The 14,889-nt window shown below is 43.3% G+C and overlaps 1 protein-coding gene across 3 annotated transcripts in view; it reads left to right on the forward strand.

Moving 5' to 3' along the window:
- BLNK (B cell linker) overlaps nt 1–14,889 on the forward strand; it is a 284,825-nt gene that overhangs the window by 184,964 nt on the left and 84,972 nt on the right. The window contains exon 1 of one of the 3 annotated variants that reach the window (XM_056529858.1): nt 5,925–6,058. The exons of the other annotated variants lie outside the window; for them this stretch is intronic. Coding sequence (XP_056385833.1) covers nt 6,021–6,058 — 38 coding nt within the window. The 5' untranslated portion in view covers nt 5,925–6,020. Of the gene's footprint in view, nt 1–5,924; nt 6,059–14,889 lie in introns of those variants that run through there. 3 annotated transcript variants of the gene reach the window in all.

Genomic DNA, 14,889 nt, shown 5'->3' on the forward strand with positions numbered 1-14,889 from the left:
CAGCTTCCGCGTTTGTGATGTCACACCACGCCCTTTCCATTCATGTCTATGGGAGGGGGCGTGATGGCTAGTACAGAGCCGTCACGCCTCCTCCCATAGACTTGAATGGAGGGGGTGTGGTGGCCTGCATTGCCAGTCATCGGGTGCCGGCCCAGAGATCGTGGGGGTCCAGCCGCTGGTCTAACATCTTATCCCCTATCCTTTGGATAGGGGATAAGATGTGTGCGGTGGAGTACCCCTTTAAGGCTACTGCCTCCTCCACTAGCTTCTCCTCCTGCTCCTGAGTCACTGAAGCCTCTTCTCTCTTCTTCTCCTCTGGCAGCGCCAGTTTTCCTCATGGAAATGGTTGGAGGCTGGCAGGATGGGGGCAATCTCCCAGAGATGGGCAGAATGATAGACCAGTGGGGAGTGTCAGCTAAGAAGATGACGGGAGTTGGATTACACCGATCCATGGCTCAGATCCTCCCTTCCTGTCTAAGCAACAGTGCAGGCAGTGGTGTATTGGGGATGCATTTTTAGCCCCCTTCAAACTGCCACTCAAGGCCTCGGCCTTGTTGGCCTAGTGGTAAAAATGCCACTGGGAATGAGGGATATGTCTCTATGATATATCAAAAGTTTATTTAAAGGAACCTTTAAAGTAATTCTCGCTTAGCCCTCTTCCCATCACAAACAAAGTCTGAAGACTTTTGAAGTTAACAGCTCCACAGATGTAAATTCGATGACATCATTGCATTGCGCCGGCCTGTGCGGGCATGCATCCTTTTCTGGCATGTTGTTGGCTACAGTCCAGTTTAGACCTACAGCTTACAAATCTCAATGACGGGATGCCGGTGGTAGGGATCACAGACTAATAGTAAAGTAGCTGCTTTTTTCTGGGGGGGGGGGGGAATGTAACACTTCACATTAATGTGTTCTCAATGCATACTTCACTGTGGCAACTGTCTGTGTCTCCATGGGCAAATAAGCCCTGAACCAACATTGTAAACTTGGCTGCTTCTGCTCCAGAACGGCCAAGTAGCTTTTGATATACTGTTATTGTTTGTTTTCCATCTGTGAATCAATAGTGATGTCCTTGAAGGCTTCACAAATGTTTAAACTTTAGAGGAGCAAATACCTTAAGGTTAAGTTATTGTAAAAGAAGAAACACAAATATTTACTTAGGGTCCGTCCACACTGTGGACATTCCACCAGGGAAATCCCCTTGCAGCAGAGTCCCATTGTTTGTTTAATACGATTCTGCTGCTGCAGTGCATGGTCCTACTGATATCAATGTTGGTGGAGCCTGCTACAAGCAGACATTCAGCTGGGCGGGACTTCCCCACCTGAATATCCGCAGTGTTAACGAGCCCTAGGTGTATGTTCACACATGATGAGTTTGCATAGGATTTTGCTGCAGATTTTTCCCAGCTGATTTTGCTACCCAATATCTTTAATGGGATAACAAAATCCTGCAGAAAGTCACATCAAGTCAAATCATGATACTGTATATGGTCACATTAGAGATCACACCGCATATCACAAATAGAAACAAGGTCACATTGCCACTAAAAGCAGTATAGCAATATTCTGTTACAAAACTAAATAAAAAAAAGAATAAAAAACTAATAATAATGGCCAGAAATATGCACTCCCCTGTAGTCAGTAATATGCCCCCTCTGTAGACAGTAATATGCCCCCTCTGTAGCCATTGATATGCCCCCTCTGCAGCCAGTAATATGCCCCCTCTGTAGCCAGTAATATGCCCCCTCTGTAGCCAGTAATATGCCCCCTCTGTAGCCATTAATGTGCCCCCTCTGTAGCCAGTAATATGCCCCCTCTGCAGCCAGTAATATGCCCCCTCTGCAGCCAGTAATGTGCCCCCCTATAGCCAGTAATATGCCCACTCTGTAGCTATTAATGTGCCCCCTCTGTAGCCAGTAATATGCCCCCTCTGCAGCCAGTAATGTGCCCCCCTATAGCCAGTAATATGCCCCCTCTGTAGCCATTAATATGCCCCCTCTGCAGCCAGTAATATGCCCCCTCTGTAGCCATTGATATGCCCCCTCTGTAGCCAGTAATATGCCCCCTCTGTAGCCATTAATGTGCCCCCTCTGTAGCCAGTGATATGCCCCCTCTGCAGCCAGTAATATGCCCCCCTATAGCCAGTAATATTACCCCTCTGTTGCCAGTAATATGCCCTCTCTACAGCCAGTAATATGCCCCCTCTGTAGCCAGTAATATTACCCCTCTGTTGCCAGTAATATGCCCCCTCTACAGCCAGTAATATGCCCCCTTTGCAGTCATTAATATGCCCCCTCTGTAGCCATTAATATGCCCCCTTTGCAGTCAGTAACAATGATCCCCTTAAAAAGATGAATTAAACTTGCCTCCCCACCGTTCCTGCTCTGCCTTATGTTTGCCAGATGCATTGCACTGCATCCTCTGCTGACAGGCAGAAGTCCTTGGCAGCAGTCAGGAGCCCTTGTAGTCTGTGGGCATGAGGAGGACCCAGGCTGGGCAGCATAGAAAGATGCCAACCTAGCGTCCTTAAGTCCCCACCATAAAGTCACCTATAAGCGGTCTCTAAGAGGTTAACCTCTGAGGCTATGTTCATTTTTTTAAGCAGTTAAACAAAAAAATTTCCAAAGCTCTATAAACTGGTTGAAATAGTGTTTTAAGAATTTAAAGGAAATCTGCAGTTATGATAACCTATCCCCTATCCACAGGATAGGGGGATAAGTGTCTGATCGAGGGGGGTCCGACCACTGGGACACCCCCCGCGATCTCCTGCACGGGATCTCGGCTCTGCCATGGCGTGCTGGCTGCAGCATGATGCCACGCCCGACACGCCTCCTCCATGTAGTTCTATGGGAGAGGCGGGGAGGCAGCGTTCATGCAGGTTGACAAAGCGGCAATGCCGGGGCTCCTTGCAGGAGATCCCGGGGGTCCCGGACCCCCGTGATCAGACACTTATAAGTTGTTATGACTGCAGTTGTCCTTTAGGGACAATTTTATTATTATTATTTTTTTATCCAAAATCGGCAAAGAATACAGAACATTAAATAATATGAAATAAATTTGTCATGAAATTATGGCCAGTATTTTACATTATATGTGCAACAATGGATGTTTTACTATTGAATTCCATAGAACTTAAAGGGGTACTCTGGGGAAGTAATATAACAATTCCCCAAAGCCACCACAATACCTATTCTGTGTCCCCTGTAGTTATTCATGTGGTTTTGGAAGCTCCTGTGGCCCCTGTTGTCTCCTAAATTCTTATTTTCCTTGTTTGCAGCACAGACTACAACTCCCCGAAGACAGTGCAGCTCTGTGTAATGGCTGCCAGCCAACTGCTTTCAATTTCTGTGTGCATGTTCACACTGCAGCTCACACACTGTACAGGTCTTTTCATCCTTCCTCCAGCAATAAATCATGTTATGCTTTGAATGGCAGCAGTTAGTAATAAGATCTACAGCAATCTTCACTCAGCTTCTCTCACAGCACACAGGAGAGGGGGAGGGGAGCTGTGAAGCCAGGAATCACATGGTGCTTGTCTGTGTAAACCCCTCACTGACCTAGCCCCCACCCTCCTGTCAAGACACAGTAGTTGGCTGGATGAAGTTTTCCTCACACTTCCTGCCTATAAGTGTGGTAGCTTGGGGGGTGTAGGGTATGGGGAGTGCAGCTGTGCAGGTAATAAAGGGTGCTTGTTAACCCTTGCTATGCATGACGCCAGGGTGAGGGCACAGTGCTCTCTGCTGACATCTATGTTCATTTTAAGAACTGTCCAGAGTAGGAGAAAATCCCCATAGAAAACATATGCTGCTCTGGACAGTTCCTAAAATGGACAGAGATGTCAGCAGAGAGCCCTGTGCTCGTGATGTCGGCAGAGAGCACTGTGTTCCAAAAAGAAAATAATTTCCTCTGTAGTATTCAGCAGCTGATAAGTACTGGAAGGATTAAGATTTTTGAATAGAAGTAATTTAGAAATCTGTTTAACTTTCTGGCACCAGTTGATTAAGAAAAAAACATTTTTTTTCCCACCGTAGTACCCCTTTAAAGGGGTTCTCCGGTGCTTAGACATCTTATCCCCTATCCAAAGGATAGGGGATAAGATGCCTGATTGCGGGGGTCCCGCTGCTGGGGACACCCGTGATCTTGCACGTGGCACCCAGTTTGTAATGAGTCTCCTGAGCGTGTTCGCTCCGGGTCTGATTACTGTCGATCACGGGGCCGGTGGCGTGTGACGTCACGCCTCCGCCCCTGTGTGACCTCACGCTCCGCCCCTCAATACAAGTCTATGGGAGGGGGCGTGACATCTATCACACCCCCTCCCGTAGGCTTGCATTGAGGGGCGGAGCGTGACATCACACGCCGTCGGCACTGTGGTCGCCGGTAATAAGACCCGGAGCGAACACGCTCCGGGGTCTGATTACAAACGGGGTGCCGCGTGCAAGATCATGGGGGTCCCCAGCAGCGAGACTCGAGCGATCAGGCATCTTATCCCCTATCCTTTGGATAGGGGATAAGATGTCTAAGCACCGGAGTACCCCTTTAATAAAGCCTTCAGCCTTTTATAACTACGAACTAATATTGGAAATTTTGATGTTAAACATTTAGTATCTTTAGGCTAAATGATGTTATGACATAAACGATCATAAGTTTATATGTAATGCAACATTTCTACAACACATGCATTATTAATAGCATTGTCTTTTTATGGACGAATATATATTAACTTGTTCTAAATTACATTCCAAATTCATTGTTGAATTGTTTCTTTTGTTTACCGGATTTTTCGCCCTATAGGACGCACCGGCGTATAAGACGCACCCAATTTATAGGTGCAAAATCTAAAAAAAAATTTAAGATTTTGAACCCAATAAAGGTCTTCAATCTGCGGACCTCCAGATGTTGCAAAACTACAACTCCCAGCATGCCTGGACAGCCAACGGCTGTCCGGGCATGCTGGGAGTTGTGGTTTTGCAACATCTGGAGGTCCGCAGATTGAAGACCACTGCATAGGAGGTAATACTCACGTGTCCCAACTCCGCTCTGGACCCGTCACCGCTGCCCTGGATGTCGCTCCATCGCAGTCGCCGTGTCCCCGTCGCTCCAGAACGTCTCTGCTGCCGGCCGGGTATCCTCGCTTTCCGTCGCCGCCATCACGTCGTTACACACGCCGACGCACATACGCGACAACGTGATGACGAGGAAGGAGAGCGCCGGCCATACAGGGGATCCCTGAACGGAGAAGACACTGAGGAGGCAGGTAAGGTCTCTCCCGGTGTCCTGTAAGCACTAACCCGGCTATTCAGTCGGGCTGTTCAGGACCGAAATCGCGGCGGTCCCGAACAGCCTGACTGAACAGCCGGGTTAGTATCACTTTCCCTTCAGAAGCGGTGGTCAGCTTTGATCGCCGCGTCTGAAGGGTTAATACAGGGCATCACCGCGATCGGTGATGTCCTGTATTAGCCGCGGGTCCCGACCGTTAATGGCCGCAGGGACCGCCGCGATAGGTATGTATTCGCCGTATAAGACCTAGTTTTGGGGAAGAAAAAGTGCGTCTTATACGGCGAAAAATATGGTAATTCTTTAAAAAAAAAAAAATCACATTAATGGTCTATTCACACGTACAGTATTCTGTGCAGATTTGATGCTGCAGATTTCAATGTAAACTAAATGACTGAACACAGCTTCAGACCCTAATCGGGAGTGGTAGGTGAGTTGTCGTGCCGGCAGGAAGAGAAGCTATAGCTGCAGGTTCACACCCACCAAGGTAAATGCTTGAATGTTTGTCTAGGATTATTCTGGATAGGCTGGGAGGGAAAGAAAAAAAAAAAAAGGTCATGTGACAAAATAGAAACTTGACACTATGTGAACGAGCGAGTTTTACTTCTATGAAGTGTGTGTATTAAACGCTAGAGAGAGGAAAGCGCACGGTCACATGTATGGGAACTCCACCAGGGCACAGGAGCTCGCAGACCATCGCAGGGTTATAACACCGACACCTATGCTTCCTGCAGCTCATTGGGAATATGGAGAAAATCACTAAGATCACTGCTCCAGCTGGGAGGTGAGATTTGGATTTTGTTATTTTTTACTACGGTATTTGATTTGCAGCCGATGACACATCAGAAGGAAACTGACTCCATAAATAAAAAAATATAAAAAATGTATTTTTTTTTTTTTTTTTTTTTTGCAAAGTTCCCTTTTTTCTTATCGGCATTGATATTCAGGAAGGAAATGTAGCAAGTTAAAGATCAGAAGTGAATGTATTATGTTCTATAGTAGGAATGTCAGGTGTGTTGAGGAAAGGCAATGTTCACTTGCAGTTGTTTTTTTTATTTATTTTTTGATGGGGGTAACTTTTTATATATATATATATATTACAATTTGTTCCATAAAGCCTTTTTAAATAGAGTAACAAAGAGTTGTGCTTCATATATGAATGCAGTAAATTTATATGATCTGACTGAAACATTATACAGCAGTGAGAGTTGCAAAACTACAACTCCCAGCATGCCCGGACAGCTGTTGGCTGTCCGGGCATGCTGGGAGTTGTAGTTTGGCAACAGCAGTCTGCCTGCATATCTACAGCAGGATCCCAGCTAAAAGCAGCAGTAGTGAGAAATGTTTTCATGTCTATCCCTTGCCTACCATTTACCATATGCTTTATCTTTTTAAATGTGTTGTGTGTTTGTTTTTGTTTGTTTTTTTTTTGGCTTTTTTTTGTGTGTGTGTGTGTGTGTGTGTATGTATGTATATATATATATATATATATATATATATATATATATATATATATATATATATTGTATTTATTTATTACAGGAACACATTTAAATATATATATATATATATATATATATATATATATATATATATATTATTACACAATATTCTCGTTACTAATATACATATAAAAAATTTTTTTTTATAAATAATGTATAGTTGACGTACAGAAAGATAATTTTTTTTTTTCTGCGTATATAATTTATTTTTATTACAGGCACACATTTAAATAAATATATCATATTATATATATATATATATATATATATGTACAGTTGACGTACAGAAAGATAATTTTTTTTACATCTTTCTGTCCTACAGTTAGAGAGCAGTAATGTGGTTTGAACCTGTCCTACCATGTATGTTAAATATTTTTAAGGTCAGTTCACACAGGGTTCTTTTTTTTGCACAGTTTATTTTTTTTATTTTTTTTTGCACAGTTTATTTAATTTTTTTTCACAGATTTGAAAAAGCCGCAATGATTCCACACAGTTCAGTGGAAATATCAGCAAGTGATAGAAATGCCATGTGTGAATACGGCAGTAGGTATTTTGCAAACGGAGGAGACTGTATAGTGCCACGTGCAGTCTCTAGAGCGCCATATTACTTCATCATACCTATGCCACTCGATGCTGCACTGTATTACTTGGGTATTGTCCCCCAGAGGCAATGATTTAAGCTGAGAATACCTCCATGATGATTTAAAAAAAAAAAAAAAAAGCAATTGCTGCAAAAAATAAATAAATAAATAGCATGTTGGGTGTTTTATAAATGCTACATTTACTTTATGGAGCAGATTTACTTAGAAGTTCTTAAAGGGGTCCACAGGATAGAGGATAAGTAGCTGTCCGGGGGTGGGGGGGGCACGGGTCCGACTGCAAGGACCCCCTGCGATCTCCGGAACGGGACCCTGTCTTGCTCAGTGAGGAGCACGTGTCATCTAAAGGTAGACCCCATATGCTCCATTCACTTCTATCGAAATGCTGATGATCCCTGAGCGCTGGACTCAGAGCTCCCATAAAAATCAATAGAGCTCCTCACTCAGTCGGGTCCCGTTCACAAGATCGTGGTGGGTCCCAGTGGTCGGACCCCCGTGGATAGGGTATAAGTTAAAAATTTTGGCTGCAGTACCCCTTTAAGGCCTCATTCACACAGCAGAATCTGATGGAAATATCTGCTCAGAAATTCCGTTGCAGCAGATCCCCCTTTTTTCATGGGATTCTACTGCACCGTGCACAGATGTTTCCACCGTGGGAATTCCAGTTTGAACTTCACAGAAAGAATTGACATGTCAATTCTTTCTGCAGAATCTGCTCAGAAATGCATTGCCGTTTAAAGAGAGAGCGCATATCCGAGCAGTCCTTGAGCCAGTAGAATGTCTGCCCTGAAGCTTTCCCGGGGAACATTCCGCCATGTGCACATATCCTAATTCTAAGGGCTCCATTACACAGCCTGAAGCTGTCTCCACATGGTGTGCATTTTCCGCATTACTGATGCATTATTGATTTCCTGTGATTTTACATTATTTTAGCAAAATTGCAGCAATAATGTCAATATTTAACTTCAACTGCACAAATTGCATTAAAATATTGTGCCATTATGTAACACTTTTGCCAAAAAAATTTCGACATAATGGACCAAACGCATCAAAAAATTTACATTGATGCCTGATACAAGTAGCAATCTCCTGGATCAGCACTATTTTAACCAGTCTATTACAGTCTGTGCACCCTTTTGCCGCATTTAGCCCCCGGCCGCACATCCCCAATAACATCGGGAGATGATCGGCCAATGGCCGACAATCGAGCATTTGGCCCTAATTCACAAAATAATTAATAATAATCATTTTAAAAAGGGCCTTAGACTGTGTAATTTAGATTAGATCAGTGTTTTCCAAACAGTGTGTCTCTAGCTGTTGCAAAAATACAACTTTCAGCATGCCTGGACAGCCTTTGCCTATTTGGGCATGCTGGAATTTGTAGTTTTTGCAACAGCTGGAGACAAACTATTTGGAAAATAAACTGTAACAGACATGTCTGCTTATTCCTGTATTTGATGCCATCTTTATTCCATAACATAAGAAACAAAACCTGATTATAAATCATTTAAATGTGTCAATGCAAAGAGGCTGATGACTGGTGGGGAGTCAGACCCCTGCTGATCTAATATGAGGCTGGAGAACCCCTCTGATGTACTGACATCTGCTCCTTTAAAGGGGTACTCTGGTGAAAAACAATTATTATAAATCCACTGGTGTCAGAATGTTAAACAGATTTGTACAGTGGGGGAAAAAAGTATTTAGTCAGCCACCAATTGTGCAAGTTCTCCCACTAAAAAAGATGAGAGAGGCCTGTAATTTTCATCATAGGTACACCTCCACTATGAGACCCAGAATGGGAGAAAGAATACAGGAAATCACCTTGTAGGATTTCTAATGAATTAATTGGTAAATTCCTCAGTTAAATAAGTAATTGGTCACCTACAAACAAGCAAGATTTCTGGCTCTCACAGACCTGTAACTTCTTTAAAGGGGTACTCCGCCCCTAGACATCTTATCCCCTATCCAAAGGATAGGGGATAAGATGTCAGATCGCCACGGTCCTGCTGCTGGGGAGCCCCGGGATCCCCGCTGCGGCACCGCACTATCATTACAGCACAGAGCGAGTTCGCTCTATGCTTAATGACGGGCGATACAGGGGACGGAGCAGCGTGACATCATGGCTCCGCCCCTCGTGACATCACGGCCCGTCCCCTTAATGCAAGTCTATGGCAGGGGGCGTGATGACCGCCACGCCCCCTCCCATAGACTTGTATTGAAAGGGGCGGGCAGTGACGTCATGAGGGGCGGAGCCGTGATGTAGTGATGCTCCGGCCCCTGTATTGCCCGTCATTACGTGCAGAGCGAACTCGCTCTGTGCTGTAATGAGAGCGGGGTGCCGCAGCGGGGATCCCGGGGCTCCCCAGCAGCAGGACCGTGGCGATCTGACATCTTATCCCCTATCCTTTGGATAGGGGATAAGATGTCTAGGGGCGGAGTACCCCTTTAAGAGTCTCCTCTGTCCTCCACTCATTACCTGTATTAATGGCACCTGTTTGAACTTAACTTATCAGTATAAAAGACACCTGTCCACAACCTCAAACCGTCACACTCCAAACTCCACTATGGCCAAGACCAAAGAGCTGTCGAAGGACACTAGAAACAAAACTGTAGATTGAATCTGTAATAGCACTGTGAATACCACTGATAATCTCCCTCGATCTGGGGCTCCATGCAAGATCTCACCCCGTGGTGTCAAAATTATCACAAGAACAGTGAGAAAAAAATCCCAGAACCACACGGGGGACCTAGTGAATGACCTGCAGAGAGCTGGGACCAAAGTAACAAAGGCTACCATCAGTAACATACTATGCGGCCAGGGACTCAAATCATGCAGTGTCAGATGTGTCCCCCTGCTTAAGCCAGTACATGTCCGGGCCCCTCTGAAGTTTGCTAGGGAGCATTTGGATGATCCAGAAGAGAATTGGGAGAATGTCAGATGAAACAACAGTAGAACTTTTTGGTAAAAACTCAACTTGTCATGTTTGGATGAGAAAGTACGCTGAGTTGCATCCAAAGAACACCATACCTACTGTGAAGCATGGGGTGGAAACATCATGCTTTGGGGCGTTTTTTTAGCAAAGGGACCAGGACAACTGATCCATGTAAAGGAATGAACGAATGGGGCAATGTGTGGTGGCCCAGTACAGGAGGTGTTACCCCGTGCTCCTGCTGTCCTGTCAGGCAGCCTCCTTCAGTGTCCCCAGGGAGAAACAAGTGCAGGGGGATCTTGTTTCCCCATTTGTAAATATGTTTTACCATGTAAAGTGTTATAAAATGTAATGTTGCTTTAAGAGTTATACCATGTGATATGTCATGTGATTGTTACCAGGAGGTACCAGTGACCAGGTGATCCCAAGAGTGACCTATGGGCTCCCTGCTAGTCTCCCCCATATAAGCCATGGGTGGAGCTAGCTTCTCTCTCTCTTTGAGCTCTGCTCTTGCTTCCAGATGAGGTCCAGTGCAGTCGTGCCTAGTGTGTGTCCAGAGTGTTGGAGACCTCCAAAGTCCAGTCCTGCAGCCACCATCAAGTCAAGTAAGCTAAAGTCACAGCTTTATGAGTCAAGTCAAGTCAGTCCCTGTCATCTGTCCAGTCAGCGTGGTCTGCATTCAATTGTCCAGTCCTACTACAAGTCCCAGCAAGCCCTTAAGGTCTCTGCATCACTGGTCACCTCCTTTTGGGTCCTGGCTGAACTGTATAGACTTTTTCAACTGTTTACCCTCAGTAAAGCTACCGTTGTTCGTAACTTGGCTTCGGAGTCTTTATTGCCCACCGTGCCTAGCCCAGGATCCAGCAGTATATCTTCGGGTGGTTATAGGCTAAACCACGCCCTGGCATCACAAATGAGGGGTTAATGCCATCTGCCCCTAGGGTAACAACATCTGCCCTGCACCACACACCCCGCCACCACACATGTGAAAACCTCCTTCCATCAGCAAGGGCATTGTAGATGAAACGTGGCTGGGTCTTTCAGCATGACAATGATACCAAACACACCGCCCGGGTGACAAAGGAGTGGCTTCATAGGAAGCATTTTGAGGCCCTAGAGTGGCCTAGCCAGTCTCCAAATCTCAACCCTATAGAAAACCTTTAGGAGGAAGTTGAAAATCCGTGTTGCCCAACAATAGCCCCAAAACATCACGGCTCTAGAAGAGATCTGCATGGAGGAATGGGCCAAAATACCAACAACAGTGTGTGAAAACATTAAGACTTACAGTTCAGCAGAGAGCACTGTGGTCATGACATCAGATCTAAAAAGTAAAGCATTTCCTCTGCAGTATACAGCCCCTAAAAAGTACTTAAGATTTTTTAATAGAAGTAATTTACAAATCTGTTTAACTTTCTGGCTCCAGTTGATTTAAAAAAAAATAAAAAAAGTTTTCCACGGGAGTACCCCTTTAAACCTCTGGCTCATAGATTTTTTTTTTTTTATTTATTTTTTTTTTGTCCTGGGATCGGAGTTAGTTCTTGTTGTTTAGACTACTGTATTTAAAGGAAATGTGTCATCAGAAATAACTGTTAACCATTCCTAAGAATTATTGGTAATTTTTTTTTTTTTTCTAATTTTCAATTTTACTCTTATACTCTGTATTTTATAGTAATCCTAAAAATTTGCAGTTTCTATTCTGGCTAGTAGGGTTAAAACTAATCGTAGAGTTATTGCTCAGTTTAGATCATTTCCCTGTAATGCCTTTTCTTCTCAGCACATACAGGAGAACAGTGAAAGGTGACACTAGAGAGAGAGAACACTTGATTCACCGCCATTTAAAGCAGAGATCAGCATCCCCCTTCTTCTGAAAAGGTCACAGAGAATTCCCAGTAAAATGTGCAATTTATCTGTCTATCCTGTAGAGAAGTCTATGCTGCCTAAAAAAATATTTTTAAAAAATAGCAAATGCCATGTGTGCTGTAGACAATGAAAAATAAAGATATGACTGTTTTAATTTTATTAATGTCCTTCAAGTTTAGTTTCTCAGCATGAAAAAGAGTTTCCAATATTCTCATTTATAGACCTAAACCAGCTGTGTTACCTTATTTTGGTCATATTAGTAATATGTATATTGCAGCTGTGTTTCTGGATAGGCGGGGGAATTCTATATTAATTTAGGCCTCACATTTTTTTGGTGTATCAGCCAGACTTTCTCTATATAATTACAAACCTGCTGGCATCGAGGGAAAAAAAAATCTAAAAGACTATAAAGCAGCAATCTCTGCATTGTCCAGGGACAGGGGGATTATGTAATAACAACACTGAAGTTCATTTAAACTATTAAGATGGAAAAATTATAATGACAAATGTGATTATTTTAATGAGCACCTGCAAATTAGCCAAATGTCAGCAAAACTGGTGCTAGCTTGGATTTATCTGGTGTCTGGTTCTGGCCTCCAGACTCCTATAAATAGAAAACATTTCTTGCACACACACAGATACTAAAGCTAAATTTTCTTTTGTATTATATTTAATATTGATTGTTTGCCTTACATTATTGATTTACATTTAAGAATGGAACATAACTGCAATACCACGCACAAACTTAATAGGTTCATGCCTAAACGTAAAACAAGTGTTTTGTCTTTACATTTCTTTGGAGAGTAAGTACCATTGGACTCTACTACACATTGTTGTAGGGTGCCTACTTGGCCCTGGTGTAATGTAACTACCGTCTTTGGTCCCACCTTCACCCACCTACAACTTGCAACCAGTAATCCAAGCAATCCCTGAGTCACATAGTATAACGTTGCTCTGTGATTCTTCATCAGGGGCTGGGAAGACTTGGCAGCTGGAGGGCCCTGGGAAGTAGTATAGGTGCAGATGGAAGGGGTGAAACCTACACAGGAACAACTAAGGACCCAAGCAGGGTCAACTAGCCAGGCCAATAACAAAGAGGCACATCAAGGATAGCATCTGTAGACTGGTCATTACTAGAGCCAAGGTAAGAAGCAATGAGGTAACATCAGTAAAAAAAAAAAAAAGCCGAGCAGGGTAGCAAAGCCAGGAGTCTAGAAAACAGTAAATGCACAATACAGAGAATGTGTAATCTGCTGGCTTCAGGAAGTGTATGTTGGCCTAGAGTCCCAGCTCCCTCATGGGCTTACCAGCCTGGGTAAAAGGGAGTCCGGTAGCCGTATCAACATAGAAACTGTAGGTGCCACAGAATCCTGGGGCTGCTAAAGTACCACAAGGAAACACATGGCGCTAAAGCGGGAAATGGAAATGTTTGTCAATTCGAAAGCTTTCTGGATAAACTTTAAGCACTATGGCTGGGTTCAGAAACCCAATATTTTGGTCAGTATTGGAACTACTTTCGGTCCTCATTACTGGTCAGAAGTTTTACCAGAGCCAGGAGTGGGTTCAAAATACCGAAAACGTGTGCAAGTCTTTCCAGTATAGTTTTTTTCTGTGTCAGTTCCACTCCTGGTTTTTATTATAAAAAAAATATCTATATAAAAAATGACCAAACTGAGGGCAAAAACAACTTCCATATAGTGACCAATATACTGTGTCTAAACCCAACCTCAAAGCAATGAAGTATACTCTGTAAATGGCGCTTTGGGCACCAAGTCCCACCCTGTGTCCATCTCCAGTAATAGGTGCATTTGGCCAGAAGAAAGCATGAATGGAGTTGTATTATATTCTATTGTTAGCCATGTACTTGTGCAATTGATTTTATTTCTGAATATAATAAACCAGTTAATAAGTGGACTATATATGGTAAAGTATCAAGTACTTATATACAAAGCACTCAATGCCACACAACAACATTTCCTTTTCTCACCGTAAAGATGTCCCAGAGCAGACAGATATCAGGCTGATGGCTATGTGACATCTCATTTGTACAGCAGTCTTATTGCGTAGCTGTGGTGTATTAGGACTCAATAACATATATGAATAGAACAGTTTTAAGTCAGCTCTTTTGAGTGCTGCTGGTGTTGGTTTGGCAAAGGATATGGTAGAGCATTTTGATTTCTATCACAAATAAATGCCGAAATTCAGATGTGGACAGAAGAGATGTATGGCCATCACAAAAGCTTCAACCCTTAACACTTAGGTTACATTATTTTCTAACAATTGTGTGTTTAGTAAATAGACATATCATTTACACTTTGCAAATAGCTAAGTTTTATGAAGCATTGTTCCCTGAATGATGTTCTCCCGACTCTACTGGTCATGGTCTGGTAGGACTCCATTTTTGGTAACATAATTAATTGTGGTAGAATGTTTTTGTTTTGAATAAACAGTGTTGCTGTTAGTGACACTGTATTGTAAGGTCATCTTGACTGTAACTAGGTCTGTAATATTAGAAGGAAGTACAGTTGTGTGATTCCACAAAGTGAAGTTGACATTACTGGTTTGGCCAAGAAGGTACATAATTGTATCGTGCAGAGAGTATCGTATTCTTTTCTTGAAGGTCTGCTGCCTGTTAAACCTATTTGCTACAAGACTATAAGTATACATAAGTTATGTTGATATTTATGCAATAACTCAATTGAAGTAGTAGACAAGGGCAATATG

Source organism: Hyla sarda, chromosome 7 (assembly GCF_029499605.1).
Source record: "Hyla sarda isolate aHylSar1 chromosome 7, aHylSar1.hap1, whole genome shotgun sequence".
NCBI lineage: Eukaryota > Metazoa > Chordata > Amphibia > Anura > Hylidae > Hyla > Hyla sarda.